General features: G+C 37.3%; 1 protein-coding gene across 7 annotated transcripts in view; it reads right to left on the bottom strand.

Moving 5' to 3' along the window:
* LOC126412829 (uncharacterized) overlaps positions 1–13,644 on the bottom strand; it is a 120,416-nt gene that overhangs the window by 32,749 nt on the left and 74,023 nt on the right. For all 7 annotated transcript variants that reach the window (XR_007575352.1, XR_007575351.1, XM_050082655.1 and 4 more), the window contains 3 exons: positions 11,230–11,449; positions 7,764–7,866; positions 1,558–1,709 (listed from right to left, as the gene is read on the bottom strand). Coding sequence is in view for 5 of the 7 variants with exons in the window: in XM_050082655.1 (XP_049938612.1) it covers positions 1,558–1,709; positions 7,764–7,866; positions 11,230–11,449 (475 nt within the window). In the remaining 2 variants the exon portion in view is untranslated. The remainder of the gene's footprint in view (positions 1–1,557; positions 1,710–7,763; positions 7,867–11,229; positions 11,450–13,644) is intronic.

The raw sequence follows: 13,644 nt of genomic DNA, 5'->3' as shown, positions 1-13,644 counted from the left end.
CGCCAGCTGTCAACTTGATGTGGGTCACTGGTCTCAAATACAACGAATACCTGCCTCTGCTAGCTGCTGACCTATGGGCCTAGTCCTGATGCTGCCACAAGCTGAACTAGTGCCTCCCACTGGGGGCCTGCTGCTGGCTGACATCAACTGATTTCAGCATACCTTCAAAGGATACTCGGTTCATAGTCTGCACTCGGGTGCCTCTTGCACCGGGCCACTGCAAGCTGCTGGTCTGTTGCTGCATTTGCACCTAATAGCATGGCCAGCCTGCATCAGAGTCTGCTGTGTGTCTGACATCTGTAGGCCTGATGCAACTCAATGGCCACGAAAGTGGTGACTTCACTTCTTCACTGCAGCCACCTGCCCAATCCAAAGGCCTTGCAATGGTGGCCACTTCCCACTACTTTGTGCCAAATTAAGAAAGCACTGTCACTGGGACACTGTCTACATCTGCTCTATGAATTCTGTTCAATAAATCTTGTCATAATTACCATAACCCCTAGAATTTCACAGGGGTCATGGCACTGGTTCTCTGTACCTGTTGTCCAGCCTACCATTCTCTGACTATGGAATCCGTAATGTTCAGACTATCCTATCTCTAATAATGTGTTTGCTTCTGAAAGGATGTCTTAAGGATAGGCCTAAACATAATGTTCTCTGCAAATTCTAATATGTGACCTCTGTCACTTATTGTATCATACTCTCAGTTTCCCACTGAAGAATCATTCTTTTGTTTTTGTGCCTTTTTTGTGTTAACATCACTCATTATCACTGTTTAGCACAATCTGCTGGTAACACTTCATGTCGATCTTGTACCTCTATCCTATTAACACATCACCATCTGACGGACTCTCCAACCTTTACTCATATTGTACATCTAAAAAACGAAGTTAGTTTCTGGAGCAGCAATACTTGATCAATGACCTTCATGCAAGACATGTATAGCTGTCCAGAACTGTGCTTTTGCTCTTCTTGCACCAGCAGCAGCACTGAATCAACTGTTTTTAAAAAAGTGTCGGGCATAATTGTTTCACCAGCATGTCTGTATTTAAGCCACACTTCTGTATATCAATTGTAACATTTGGTTCTGCTTGATAATACACAGGACCAGCAGAAATTTTAATTCTTTCCAGAACCTTCTCCAAGTTATATCTCAACTGACTGCTGACAATAAATCAGAAGTCACCTCTCAACATCAATTAAGTTAATGCATAATTCATGAAAAGTGTACATCCTTTGGACAGTTGTATTCATATGTGAGTGCCTACTTGGATAATACCAGTGAGTACTCTAGAAATTCTGGTTGATCATTATTCTTCAATGGACAAAGTGAGGTTATGCAATGGTGTACACACTGAACTTGCAGTGGGAGAAGCAGGGCTCAAATCCTTATCCAGTTTTAGATTTTACTTTCATTCCCGATGAATGTCAGGAAAATTTCTTAGATAAGGAAACGGTTGAAAGTAATACATAAATAAAACACACTATAATAACAATTGTTAGTAAAGTAAACATATTTTACGGTACAGGTTTTTTTTATATAAATGAAAAGGATACATTCATCATATGGTGAAATGTCCATGTCTTGGATATCCCCCTTGTGCTGATAAACTTCACCTAGGAACTCGTGATGATCTGGGTAACGACGATAACGTCTCACCAGGCCACCTTCACAGACTGTAAATAACTGGCTTCCATTTGATGTGTACCTGCAAAAATTAATCAACTTGTGCAAACACATTTAGACAAAATTTAATGACAGTCATAAAGAAGTTTTGTTCTTGAACACCTACATTTCTGTTTCAATAAAGAAGAAAGGTTAACCTAAAAATGTGTTAGTACAACCATACAGCTACTTTTCTGTTCACAAAAACAAACACATTTTCACTTTTTCACTTACACATCTAGAACAAAGAAAGAAGTTTTTTAAGCTGCATTGACAAAGTCATTAGAGATGGAGTACATGCTCAATACTGAGCATATCTCTGAGTAAACCACTCAAATTCACATAAGGAGATGTGGAGATGTGCTGGTAGCTGCCTGGAACAACTCAAGGAAGCCATGTACAATATGTAATCCAATCAAATCAAGTTTAGAAGTGTAGCTCGGTATATTGCCATAGAACCAACTTATTAGAGAAAGGAATAAATTGTACAATGCCTCCAAGTGCAGTGTAATTTATTATAGTTAATAAAGTTCTGGAAATGCATAATTATTGACCAGATAAAATTTAAGTGAAGAAGTTGTTTGCCTCCACAGTCATATGGTTAACAGCCTCCATTTACCTGCTTGGTAGAGGTGCACAGCATAACATGACTTGGGAGTTAAAAAAGATGAACACAATACAAAAACTTAAGTGTGAATGTCAGGCAACAGAGATAATTTCTCTGATATGCCAGCAGTTCTTAGACATTCAACGAGAAATATTGTATGCTTAGGCTTTTTGATTTATTCTTTCCATGTTTCATACTGTGCGTTCTCTCTTCCACTATCAATTGTTATGCTTATAATTTCAGTATTGTTATTTTGGGCACAAATATGGTCAGCAGAATATTACAATTCTAAGCTTATGAGGGTCAGTGTGAATTTCATGCTGTTGACTGAGTATCTGAGGCAGATTATGTTGATGCAGTATTCCCACTAATGTGTTGCTTTCACTGTCTTGTGACAGATAACAGCACCAAGGGAGAATCCCAAAATGGCGTATGACATTGAGGTGTGTACTACGAACAGATGTTTCATTGAATTCTTCACTGTTAAACAAACTATGTCAACTGAAGTCTACTGGCACTTGCTACAGGTGTGTTGAAACCCTGTAGTAGGTGTGGGTAATGAGATGGAGTGGGTGAAGTGGTTGCATGTAACAAGCCACATCCTGGTCACCCCTGCTCAGCTCCTAGCCCTCATAATGAACATCATCCCACCCACTCATACGTGATGATCAGCAGGGCAAGGAATTGTGTGCACTGGTGAATATTGGCTGTAATACCTTAGACAAGATGATATGCAACCTTGGTTACTGCAAAGTTCGCAAAGATTGGTCATCAGGATGCGTATCCAAGATGGAGAACTTGTCGGGACCTGCTAGACCAATAAAAGGCTGAAAGCAACGATCTTCTGAACATCAAAAACGTAAGTGATCAGACGTGGTGTTGCCATTATGAGCTGGAACATTAAAGACAGTCTATGTAGTGGTAACATGCCAATTCTCTGATAAAGTAGAAGTTCAATCCACAGCCATCTGCATGCAAAGTTAAGTGCACAGTCTTTTGAGACAGGCTGAATGTTAAGATGACTGATAAGCTGAAAGCTCAAACTTCCAGTCATATCAGAGAAGAACATGAAGTCCGGTAGCAACACGATAATGCCAGGCCCAACAACATTTATATGACCATGTAACTCACTGACAAGTTTGGCTGGACTGTCCTATCAGACCCACAATACAGTCCTCATTCAGCATCAACAAAATCATCTCAGTTTACAAACTGCAGCATTTTGAACAAAACACTTGAGCTTTTAACAACTGTCTCCACCACTGTCATCAGGAGTGAAAATCACTGACTGCTGGGACTGGGAAGGTGTTCTGCTTATACAGATGCAATGGCAGCACCTGGAACCTTCCAGAGAGGGCCAGAGTGGCACATGCGTGGAAGCAAATTGGGCAGCTCCTAGTGGCTCTGTCCTGCCTGTTGTAATCTTACCCTCCCACACATCACCATTAAATTCCTCCTAGTCTGTTCATTATTTTCAAAAGCTTCAAGAGATGTAAGATATACGAAAGAAACAACTTTTTACTTATCTTCATTATCTCACTGCAGTTGGCTCCTAGTCTTGCATCTATGGTACATTCGTGAGGCTGTAATTTTTATAATGTTGCGGGTTCTTGTTGAACTGAATAACTGATGAAGATTTGCCAGTTGCTATGAGAATCTTTTTATTTTATCCCATTCTTCTATAACACATCAACTTCACAATCTCCATTTTCATAAAAACCATTAATTACATTATTGTTGACAAGATTAGCAAAATAAACGCATTTCCATCAGAGTCATGACCACTACTCCTTACATTCTGCGGTACTCACAATACTCCAGAGTTTACAAAGCAAAAGAGTTCACAAACTTTCTTGACCAAAGAACAATCTTCACTAAAATATATCATTATTTTGAAAATGAATCCAGAAATAAATTTAATGATTAACGTTAGATTGTACAATTAATAATATGATTTTTAAATGTGCCAGAAATTTCATAATTTCAAATATTTTTAAAAGAAGAGTAAATTTAGCTGTATGTACAGACTACTAACAAATTAATTTCTTTTTACATATTTTAGCCTAAATCATAACACATCATATACAAAATCATGTAAGTTCATTCATTTAGTCAGCTGATATAAAGTTCACCTATACAAGAATCAATAATATAAATGGTATCAGTTATTTCTATAAAAAAAAGTAATGTTAGAGAAGGGAGACCCATTACACAGGAGACCAAGTGATGTCACATTGTACAAGCAGTCAGCATTATGTCTGAAACTGCCATTCCAGCTGCTGTGTCCCTACAAGCTCAAGCCTACATCTTTTCTATTACTCAATGTCCAAAGTCTGCCTCCATTGCCTACTGAGGGTATGCCCCTGGTCTCTATTAAAATTTTAACAGAGACCGGAGGTACACACTTAGTAGGGAATGGGGGCGGGCTTTGGAAACTTAGCAAAAGCAAAGACGTAGGCTTGACACACGTAAGGATGCGGGAGTGGCAGTTTCAAATGTGGCATTGGGAGCTCGTGCAGGTGATGTCACTTGGTCCTGTGACAGTATGGAGTCACTAGGAGCTGCCCAACTTGCCTTCTGAGCAAGCGCAGCTCCAGCCCTCTCTGGAAGGTTCCAGATGCTGCCATTACATCTATATAAGCAGAACACCATGCCAGCCCCAGCAGTCAGTGACTGCAACTCCTGATGATGATAGCAGAGACAGCTGTCAAAAGATTGAGTGTTTTATTCAAAATAACATGTTTTCTAACCTGAGAAGATTTTATTGAAGCATGCCACTGCAAAATATACCGAGAACACAGTCTTCATTTAACACTATCAGACTTCCGCCTCAATGCGCCTATGAAAGATGGACCCAAATACTGTAATTAAAAATGTAAGGCAGTGACTAGACTCACTTGGTTCAGGTTTTTTCAAGCACAGCATCCAGCCTCTTGTTCATTCTTAGCAAGAGTGTGTAATGAATTAGTGTTGTAGTTTGAATGAAAATACAAGGTGTGATCAAAAAATAATGGGAATTGTTTAATTCCATAGGCTATATAAATCTGATTTCCAAAAAAAGTTTTTTTACCTTGCTGGTACACATTTTCCTAGTTTAAGTTTACATTTTCAGCTGTTTTGAATATTTCGTTTATTGTTGATAATCAAAAAAGTTATATGTGTTTTTGACTTCTCGGTGAATTTTACTTTAGAAGATAAATTTGCCTGAAAAATTGGAATAAAGAGCAGCATGGCATTCGAAACATTGACTCTGGCTTTTGAAAAATCTACTATGAGTAGGACGGGAGTTTATGAGTGGTATAACAGATTCAAGGAGGGTTGAGAAGGCGTAGAAGACAAAGACTACCCCCAACACACTAGCACATCATTTACTGACGACAAGGTGGCAGACGTAAATAAAACAGTTCTGGAAAACCCTGAATCAACATCAAAAAGGTTGCTGATGATATCAGCGTATGCTTTGGCTCACGCTAAACAATTTTTTCAAACATTTTGGGCAAAGATAGTGTAGCATTAAAGTCTGTTCCAAATCATTCAATTTCGACCAAAAATGAAGTCACGCAGACACTGCTCAGGAATTGCTGAATGAAGTCAACAACAACCCAGAACTTCTAAAGAAGGTTATAACGGATGACAAACCATGGGTACACGGGTATGACCTCAAAACCAAGACCCACTCATCCCAATGGAAACTGCCTGAAGAGTCAAGACCAAAAATTTAGGCAAGTTTCATCACATGTGAAGGTACTTCTCACTGTTTTCTTCCATTTCAATGGGATAGTGCACCACGAGTTCCTGCCTTATGGTCGTATGTTCAATAATGAATACTACCCAGAAGATAGGCACCATTAGCATGAAGCAATCCAAAGAAAATGACCAAAACTGTGGCAAAATCACTCATCAAAATTGCACCATGATAATGCTCCCACTCACACCTCAATGATTGTTCACGATTTTTTGGCAAAAACAAAACCGTTATGTTGTCTCAGTCACCATACTCACCAGACATGGCCCCATGCACCTCTTTCTATTCCCAAGACTGAAGAGAACCATGAAATGACATCATTTTGTCTCTATTAGTGACATAAAAACAAAACTGTTATGTTGCCTCAACCATTATATTCACCAGACATGGCCCATGCGATTTCTTTCTATACCCGAGGCTGACGAGAATGCTAAAATGATGTCATTTTGCCACCACTGTTGAAGTAAAAACAGAATCACTGAAAGAACTGAAGAACATAATGAAAAGTGGGTTCCAGAAGTGCTTCCAAGATTGGAAAAAGTGCTGGTGTGAGTGTATTATATCTGAGAGGGATAACTTTGGAGGGGCAAGGTTGATACTGATGAATAAATAAAGATTCTTTAAGATAAACAAAAATTTCCTTTACCTTTTGATCACATCTCTTAAATGGGAGGAATCAGTTTTTGAATGACCCTCATGTTCTGCCACTGTAAAGTTAAAGTTATATGCACTTTAATTTCAATTTCAGAATTTCCAAATAGATGAGCATTACTATCATATTTTCTGCAAAATGATTCTCAGAAGTGACCACTTATCCACATCTTCGAAAATATCTGTCTCATCAGAACATCAAAAATCACATTCATTGCATTTTATTGTCGTTCTGCCACTGGAAAGTTAAAATTATACGCACTTTAAATTTTAGATCATAGTTTTTTTCAATCAGGGCTCTGACAGATGTTGGGTGTGGCCATCCCGAGGTTGGACATAGGCAAGGGCAGAGCACCTCCACAGAATTGCTCCTAATGTAGAACTGTGATGTCTACAATAACTTCTGAGTTCACTGCAGCTTCTTTTTTCACTTACTCCAGTACAATTTCGTAACTATTTTTAGGTGTGTAGAATTTAACAGCACAGTTACAGGGGCCAATAAAAATTGAGCTATCACTGTTCTTTATGTATGAATGCCAAATTATACAAATCATAACTGGACTAATTAAAGGTCTTGATATACATAAACAATCACATAGTATGTATACACCTTATAGGGGAATTAACAGAATTCTCCCAATTGCAACAGATCATTCTTAAAGCATATAACATTGAGCCCTTTGTGTAAGGAGGAATGTTGTGTGTGTGTGTGTGTGTGTGTGTGTGTGTGTGTGTGTGTGTGTGTGAGAGAGAGAGAGAGAGAGAGAGAGAAAATTTAAAATTACCAAATAAGCAGCAACCAGTCGCAAAATCATGTTTTATTTATTCACTTTTGCAAATTGATTTCAACTGATTAACAGCTTGGCTGTGAATAAATAAAACGTGATTTTGCGAGTGGTTGCTGCTTATTTGGTAATTTTATGGTTTACGGTGCCTGCACAACTTGGAAACCACATGGAGCCTGCCATTCATAAAAACAAAATTTGTTTCAGAATACATATAGCTCTGATTCACTGGGAGACCAACAGTTAAAAAAAATCAAGTAGTACGTGTAGGAGGATTCAATTAAATGGCTGCATATAATAAAATATTACCTGAGTTTCCAAATTTGTTGGTCTTTATGTTCTTTTAAAATTTCTTGAATACCTGCATCAGGCACATATGCAGAAACTACATCGCCGCCTGTCATTATCACACCTACAAAATCGTAAAGAAATATTTTACAATTACATTTAAATACACATTAAAAATTCATCTGCTACAAAATATATATATTTTGTGTAATAAATGCTAAACCCTGAATGGTTAATCAGCAAACATGTATGAAAACTAGCCCAAGCATTCAAAAAAACAAATGTTCAAATTACTCACATAAAATTATATGAGTGAAATAGTTACTTGGTGAAGGTATCGTAAGTTATGATAGGGAACAAAGCAAACATTGGAATGTCATTAAATGCAAATGTGTGCCTTCCGAACTGGGAGAAATTCTTTTCTTTGTATATGTTCAACTGCACTAGTTCCTGGACAAGTGTCAAAAAGGTACTGCTAGCTGACACAATGCCAAATGCATTCAAGTTGCACCACTGCACATTCACCATGGTAAAAGAAAGTCTAACATCCAGCCATAAATCAGCTTCAGGCAGATCTCTTTCAGAAACTTATATAACTATCTACACCCACTGCAACATCACAATGTGACTCAGCTGTATGTTCATACTAATAATTAGGCTAAAAATAAATACTGTGAATACAAAGATTGCAACACATTTCCATGCTATATTCACACTGCTGCTCAAATGAAGTCCAATGGTACACCCACATGATGGATACATGATACTGCAAACACGTATGACTTTTCAGAGGTGTGCTTTGTCCACATTTTCTCTTCATGGGTCACAATGTCCATGCACATGCTATGTCCATTATGGAGCTCTGGTGTATAATTTGCACAAAGGTGACGATCTCCATGGAATTGACTGGCCAGTAAGGTTCCTGAATTCTACAAAACTTGTGTTGGGTGCTATGTGGAATGGAAGAACAAGTTACAGCTTGTCAGTTACCGCCAAGGATTCTTCAAATTTCTACATAGCTCTTTCTCGGGATTGGAATCAGTTCTTAAGAAGCTATTGAAACACTTCATAACAAGCATCACATGTTGCTGGCAATGCTTTGTGGCTTCAAATCTTATTCATTGTTTTGTTGGTGTGGAAGAGGTCTACCAGTTTTAAGACATTTTGACATATATCTGAGCTGTTAGCATTTTTACTTGTTTGGATAACACTGTATGTCAAACATCTTGTAATTAAGTTTAGCTTTGTTGTATGACTCTATCCACAACCAGAAAACAAATTATGTTTCATTTTTGAATACTAGTTTGCTTACCACATTGTAGACTATAAAGACACACCCGTAAAAAAGAAAGTGGCTTTCTGAACTAAGAAGTCATTTACCCAGGGCAAGAGGGGGAAAGGTTGCAAGATGAAGCGTTATCCTTTTATGTGACCTCTAAACAATATTTTGTCTGTGAGAAAGTGATACTGAATTCCTAAGTGTATTTACGTGAAGATATTTTATATGAAATGATATAAGCAAAAACATATAAATTCTTATTTTTTAATTTTATAATCAAAGAAACCCTATGATAAGAGAGAAGTATCTGAAATGCCATACAACTTTCACGTTATGTCATTGATAACAAATGAATAGAATGATCTTCATCTACTTTATCTTAAATTTTCATCTTCCTTCTACATGAGCTCTGAGTGAACAGATGGAAGTTTCAATGTACCACTGTTTGACAGAAATAATTGAAATGTTCATTATACTTAATCACTTATAATTACTGCAAAATCAATTACCTTCCTCATTTCCCTGTCATGTATATAATTTTCATTGTATTTGTATGATATTCAGTGATCCTCAGTGTGAAGTTGGAAGCGGATTGTCTGATGATGGAATGACCAAACACTATTCGTGTTCTATTGTTAAGCCCTCTGAGATTAATGTAAGGATGGTTTCTCTTGGTTCTACATAATATTCTGTGTAAGATTTGTTCTCAACTGATTGGTCATAAAGCACTGAACAATGACAACATGTAACATACAGGCTTGATGCAGTCCCATATTTTTGACAGTGGTGCATTTAACTGTTCATTGCATTCATTTTCAGAACTATCAATTTATCTGCAACTTACAATGCTTTCAAAACAGGTATTTTGCCCACCATCATTGGAAAGTGCATTCTTGATGTGGTTATTAATTTACTAAAAGCCTAATATTATTCGCAATATTTTGTTAAGTCACTCACTGAGGAACCTTTCATTGTTATGTTTAAGGCACATTTCAAGGAGAAGGAACCCATTTTGGATCCCAGCTCTACACACACAACAGAAGAAGAGGAAGGAAAAAAAATCAACATATAAACTTGAAATTGAACTTCTATGACTTGCAAGACGTTTAAAAGAAAAGCAAGAACCAGAAAGAACTTCTTTCAAATAAAAAGTAACAAAATGCCCTCTGTCAATGAATGAAAGTTATAAATAACAACCTAAATGAATATTTTAAAGGACAGCACTGCGCTATTACATTAGTGAGTCTCTGACCAGTTTTTTATTATCATGTGTGAAACAGAGAAAGAAAGGAACAGACAAAGTGAGGATTCACTAAAAATTGGGAATAAAAAGACACTTTGCTTGGAGATCATTTAACATACAAAACATATACATTATACGGGTTGTTTCTCCTAAGAGTCGTCTGGCGCATTTTCTCTGGCATTTCAGCAGATATCTGGAATTTCATTTTTGTGATGTGTAGCTAGAGTCAGTCCAAATAGTGCTTTTCACATCTTTCACACAATGCCCAGTGTTGGCAGAAAGAGTCAGTTTGCTTCCCATTACAAACAAAACTATTTTTAAAGCAGGGTTTTACCTTCCAATTGTATAGAAATGTCCCAAATTAGTCTAGTGCGATATTTCTTTATCGATGTGAATTAAAAGGTAACGTGAAACACAAATATTAACTAGTACTCTGGCAGTGATTGAACAGCGCTGCTGCATGCTGGTAGCAGCAAGTGCAGGCCAGGGTGGTTCTGTTACTGCTGCAGTAGTTGTTATTCTTCATGTTTAATTGCCCTTGTTAATACAAATCAATGAATGGCCACATAAAATTTCACTATAAAAATAATTTTTTTTAACAGGGAACAAACCATCACTTTCCATCAACAATGGGTGTCACATGAAAGACATAATGAGAAGTATTTGTCTGGTCTGACTCAAGCTCCACACTGCAAACATTAAATTGCAAATATCTGCAGAAACGCCACAGAAACTGCACCTGACGACTCTTACGAGAGTCACCTCATTTATTATGAATTAATAGCATTATGATATAATGAATTTTGTATCACTGACTGCACAAAGTCCAAATGCATCAACCTACAGATCATCAAGCACACCGGAAATGTTGGATAAATGGACAGCTTTGCTTCCAATTACTGTTTTCTAGCAGCTGCAGATTCCTACATCTAATACATTTCATTATTTTACAATCAGTAACTTACTGTAAAAGCCATCTTCAGCAGCAAGGTTGAAAGGTTCTGGTGTAGGACTCACAGAATTTACTCTGTGTCCTGCCTGATATGAATGTAGCACTCGCCCATCAAGTGTTGACACCTTGATGGTACCCTCTGCAGCAGCAGTCACCAGGGCACTTTGCTGGCCACGCACCCATGGCCAAGAGGTATGCAGAAATGTAAGGTCTCTCACCACACTCCCATGTAACTGTAAGGAGATCAATTGTAGCTTATTAAACTCAATAAAATCTTATTTTACAACAGTAGTGTTTTCAATGGAACTAATAGCTTTTATAAGTTGAGTTTGTTAAATTAAAATTCTTATTCTGTGACATAAGACAACATTACAGCCACATCTATTTTCAAGAGTTGAGTTTCGCTCCACCAGGAAACTTTTAATAGAAACCGATATCTATTGTCATTGATGATTTTAATAGGCAAGGTATCATATTGGGCTATAAGCAGGATGTCAAAAACGGAGATGTTCTATTGTCATGGGCTGAGCCCAAAAACTATCATTTATCCACAACAGTAAACTCCCTCCTTTATTTACCAGCAAAAGGTGGGAGAAAAGTTATAAACTCCACTGACTTTTTACAAAGGAAAGTATAGTACAGCAGTATCTAAAGTCTGTGTGTACCACTGTACTGAACCCTCTACATAAATGATTGGCATGACAGATTTTGCAGGTATTAAAGAGTTCTGATTTAGAAAATTGCTAAGAATGAACATTTTTTATTGCATTGATGGCAAAGTAACCGATAACAGGCTTAAGAGCCATGGCAGGACTTGAAAAAGGCAAGAAAGGTGACAAAATGTTTGAAAAATGTGATTATAAGGTGATAAAATATTTTTAAAATATAGTTAAAAGGTGAAAAATTACTTCGATAAACACACATGGCACAAATTAACTGTTCATTTTTGATAATTGCTTACCAAAAAGACCGATTAAGACCATAATAAACTTCTTTATTATGACGCTGGATGGAGTATGGCCATTTTCTTCCCTTCATACAAACTTATTAACATATTCGGTATCTTATCCTAATGTGTGCTTCAAAATGGAACATTTTCTCTCTGTGTCTGCATCTCCATCGGACAATGTAATAGAAACTTTAACAAGTTTTGAAACATATGGATACTTTAAGTCTATAGATGATGAGTCTTTTTTTGAGGTGTGCTCCAGCCAGTTAATTGTCAATACCTGTGTTATCTGTAACTGGGTCATCTTTCTCAAACTGTAGAACCTTCCACTAGTCAAGTAAGTAATCATGGCCAGCCATCAAATTCCATCATTTTTGCAAACTTTAACATGTCACTGCAGCTTCTCCTCATTATTCGTTCTTTGGGGTCTAAAATACTAAAACTTTTCAGCGGTGCACTTGACAGCCATGCCTTTTCCAGTACTTGATTGAAAGCCAAGGTGTAATGATTCTGGGCATTCTTTAGAAACCAAAAACTTGACACAGTCTTCCAGTTTACTAAGGTCTTCAGTTATTCACCCGCAAACAAGGGCTAGTTGTTCAAGAGCAAGCAAATTAGCTGAAGGAGTTCATTATGAAAAACTTGAGAAATACTCTGTATTTTTCTCACGGCAGAAACCTTCAAAATACAAGCCAGATAGGTTTGAAGTATTACTTCACTACTGATGAAATGAAGTTCTGCTTTTGATGAAGGTGTTTTGTAAAGCATTCACAGAGACAGTGTAGGGTTTGGATTGAACAGTAACAGACTTCTATTTAGAGGCAAGATGATGAAAACCAGTCATGCACATGTACCAACTGGTGTGGAATGATTTCCCATAAAGTGACCGAATTAACAATATATTTTCCACTTGAGTAGCACTTTCAGGGGCAGTTCACCATTTCTGTCTTTTTTTGCACGTTAAAGTAATGTTGGGATGGACATCTAGTGAGATTCACGAACTGCTGCAAGTGAATTTCTTTCACTGTGAGGTTATTACAAGGAAGTATGATCAATATATTAGATAGTATCACAGACCAGAAGCTCTATCTACCGTAGATGGCAGTAACGATAACTGTTGAAAGCCCAAATGTCATGTATGGAATGAGGAATTTTGTAACACTCACAAGCCTACGGAATTGTTTTATTTCTTATACAGTTCGACATTCATATTATTCTAACTAAGACTGTATCTTTTTCTCAACAATATGGCGACACAGGCATCAGGCTGTGTAACAAACCAGCAATAGTCACATTAGCAGATGGAGTTCGACAGCTACTTTGCAAAAAGCTTTGAAATTTAACTCTATGACGTTTGATTATACTAAAAATTAACAAATGCTGTATGAAGATATGGGTGACTGCCTTATGTACTTCATGATTGGTGTTCAACTGATAACTGTCAGTACTGGAAACGGCTCAGACCATCGCATTACATAT

The sequence above is a fragment of the Schistocerca serialis genome, chromosome 7 (genome assembly GCF_023864345.2).
Source record: "Schistocerca serialis cubense isolate TAMUIC-IGC-003099 chromosome 7, iqSchSeri2.2, whole genome shotgun sequence".
Taxonomy (NCBI): domain Eukaryota; kingdom Metazoa; phylum Arthropoda; class Insecta; order Orthoptera; family Acrididae; genus Schistocerca; species Schistocerca serialis.
The sequence above is the reverse complement of the archived record's forward strand: the minus strand, read 5'-3'. Positions and strand labels throughout refer to the sequence as shown.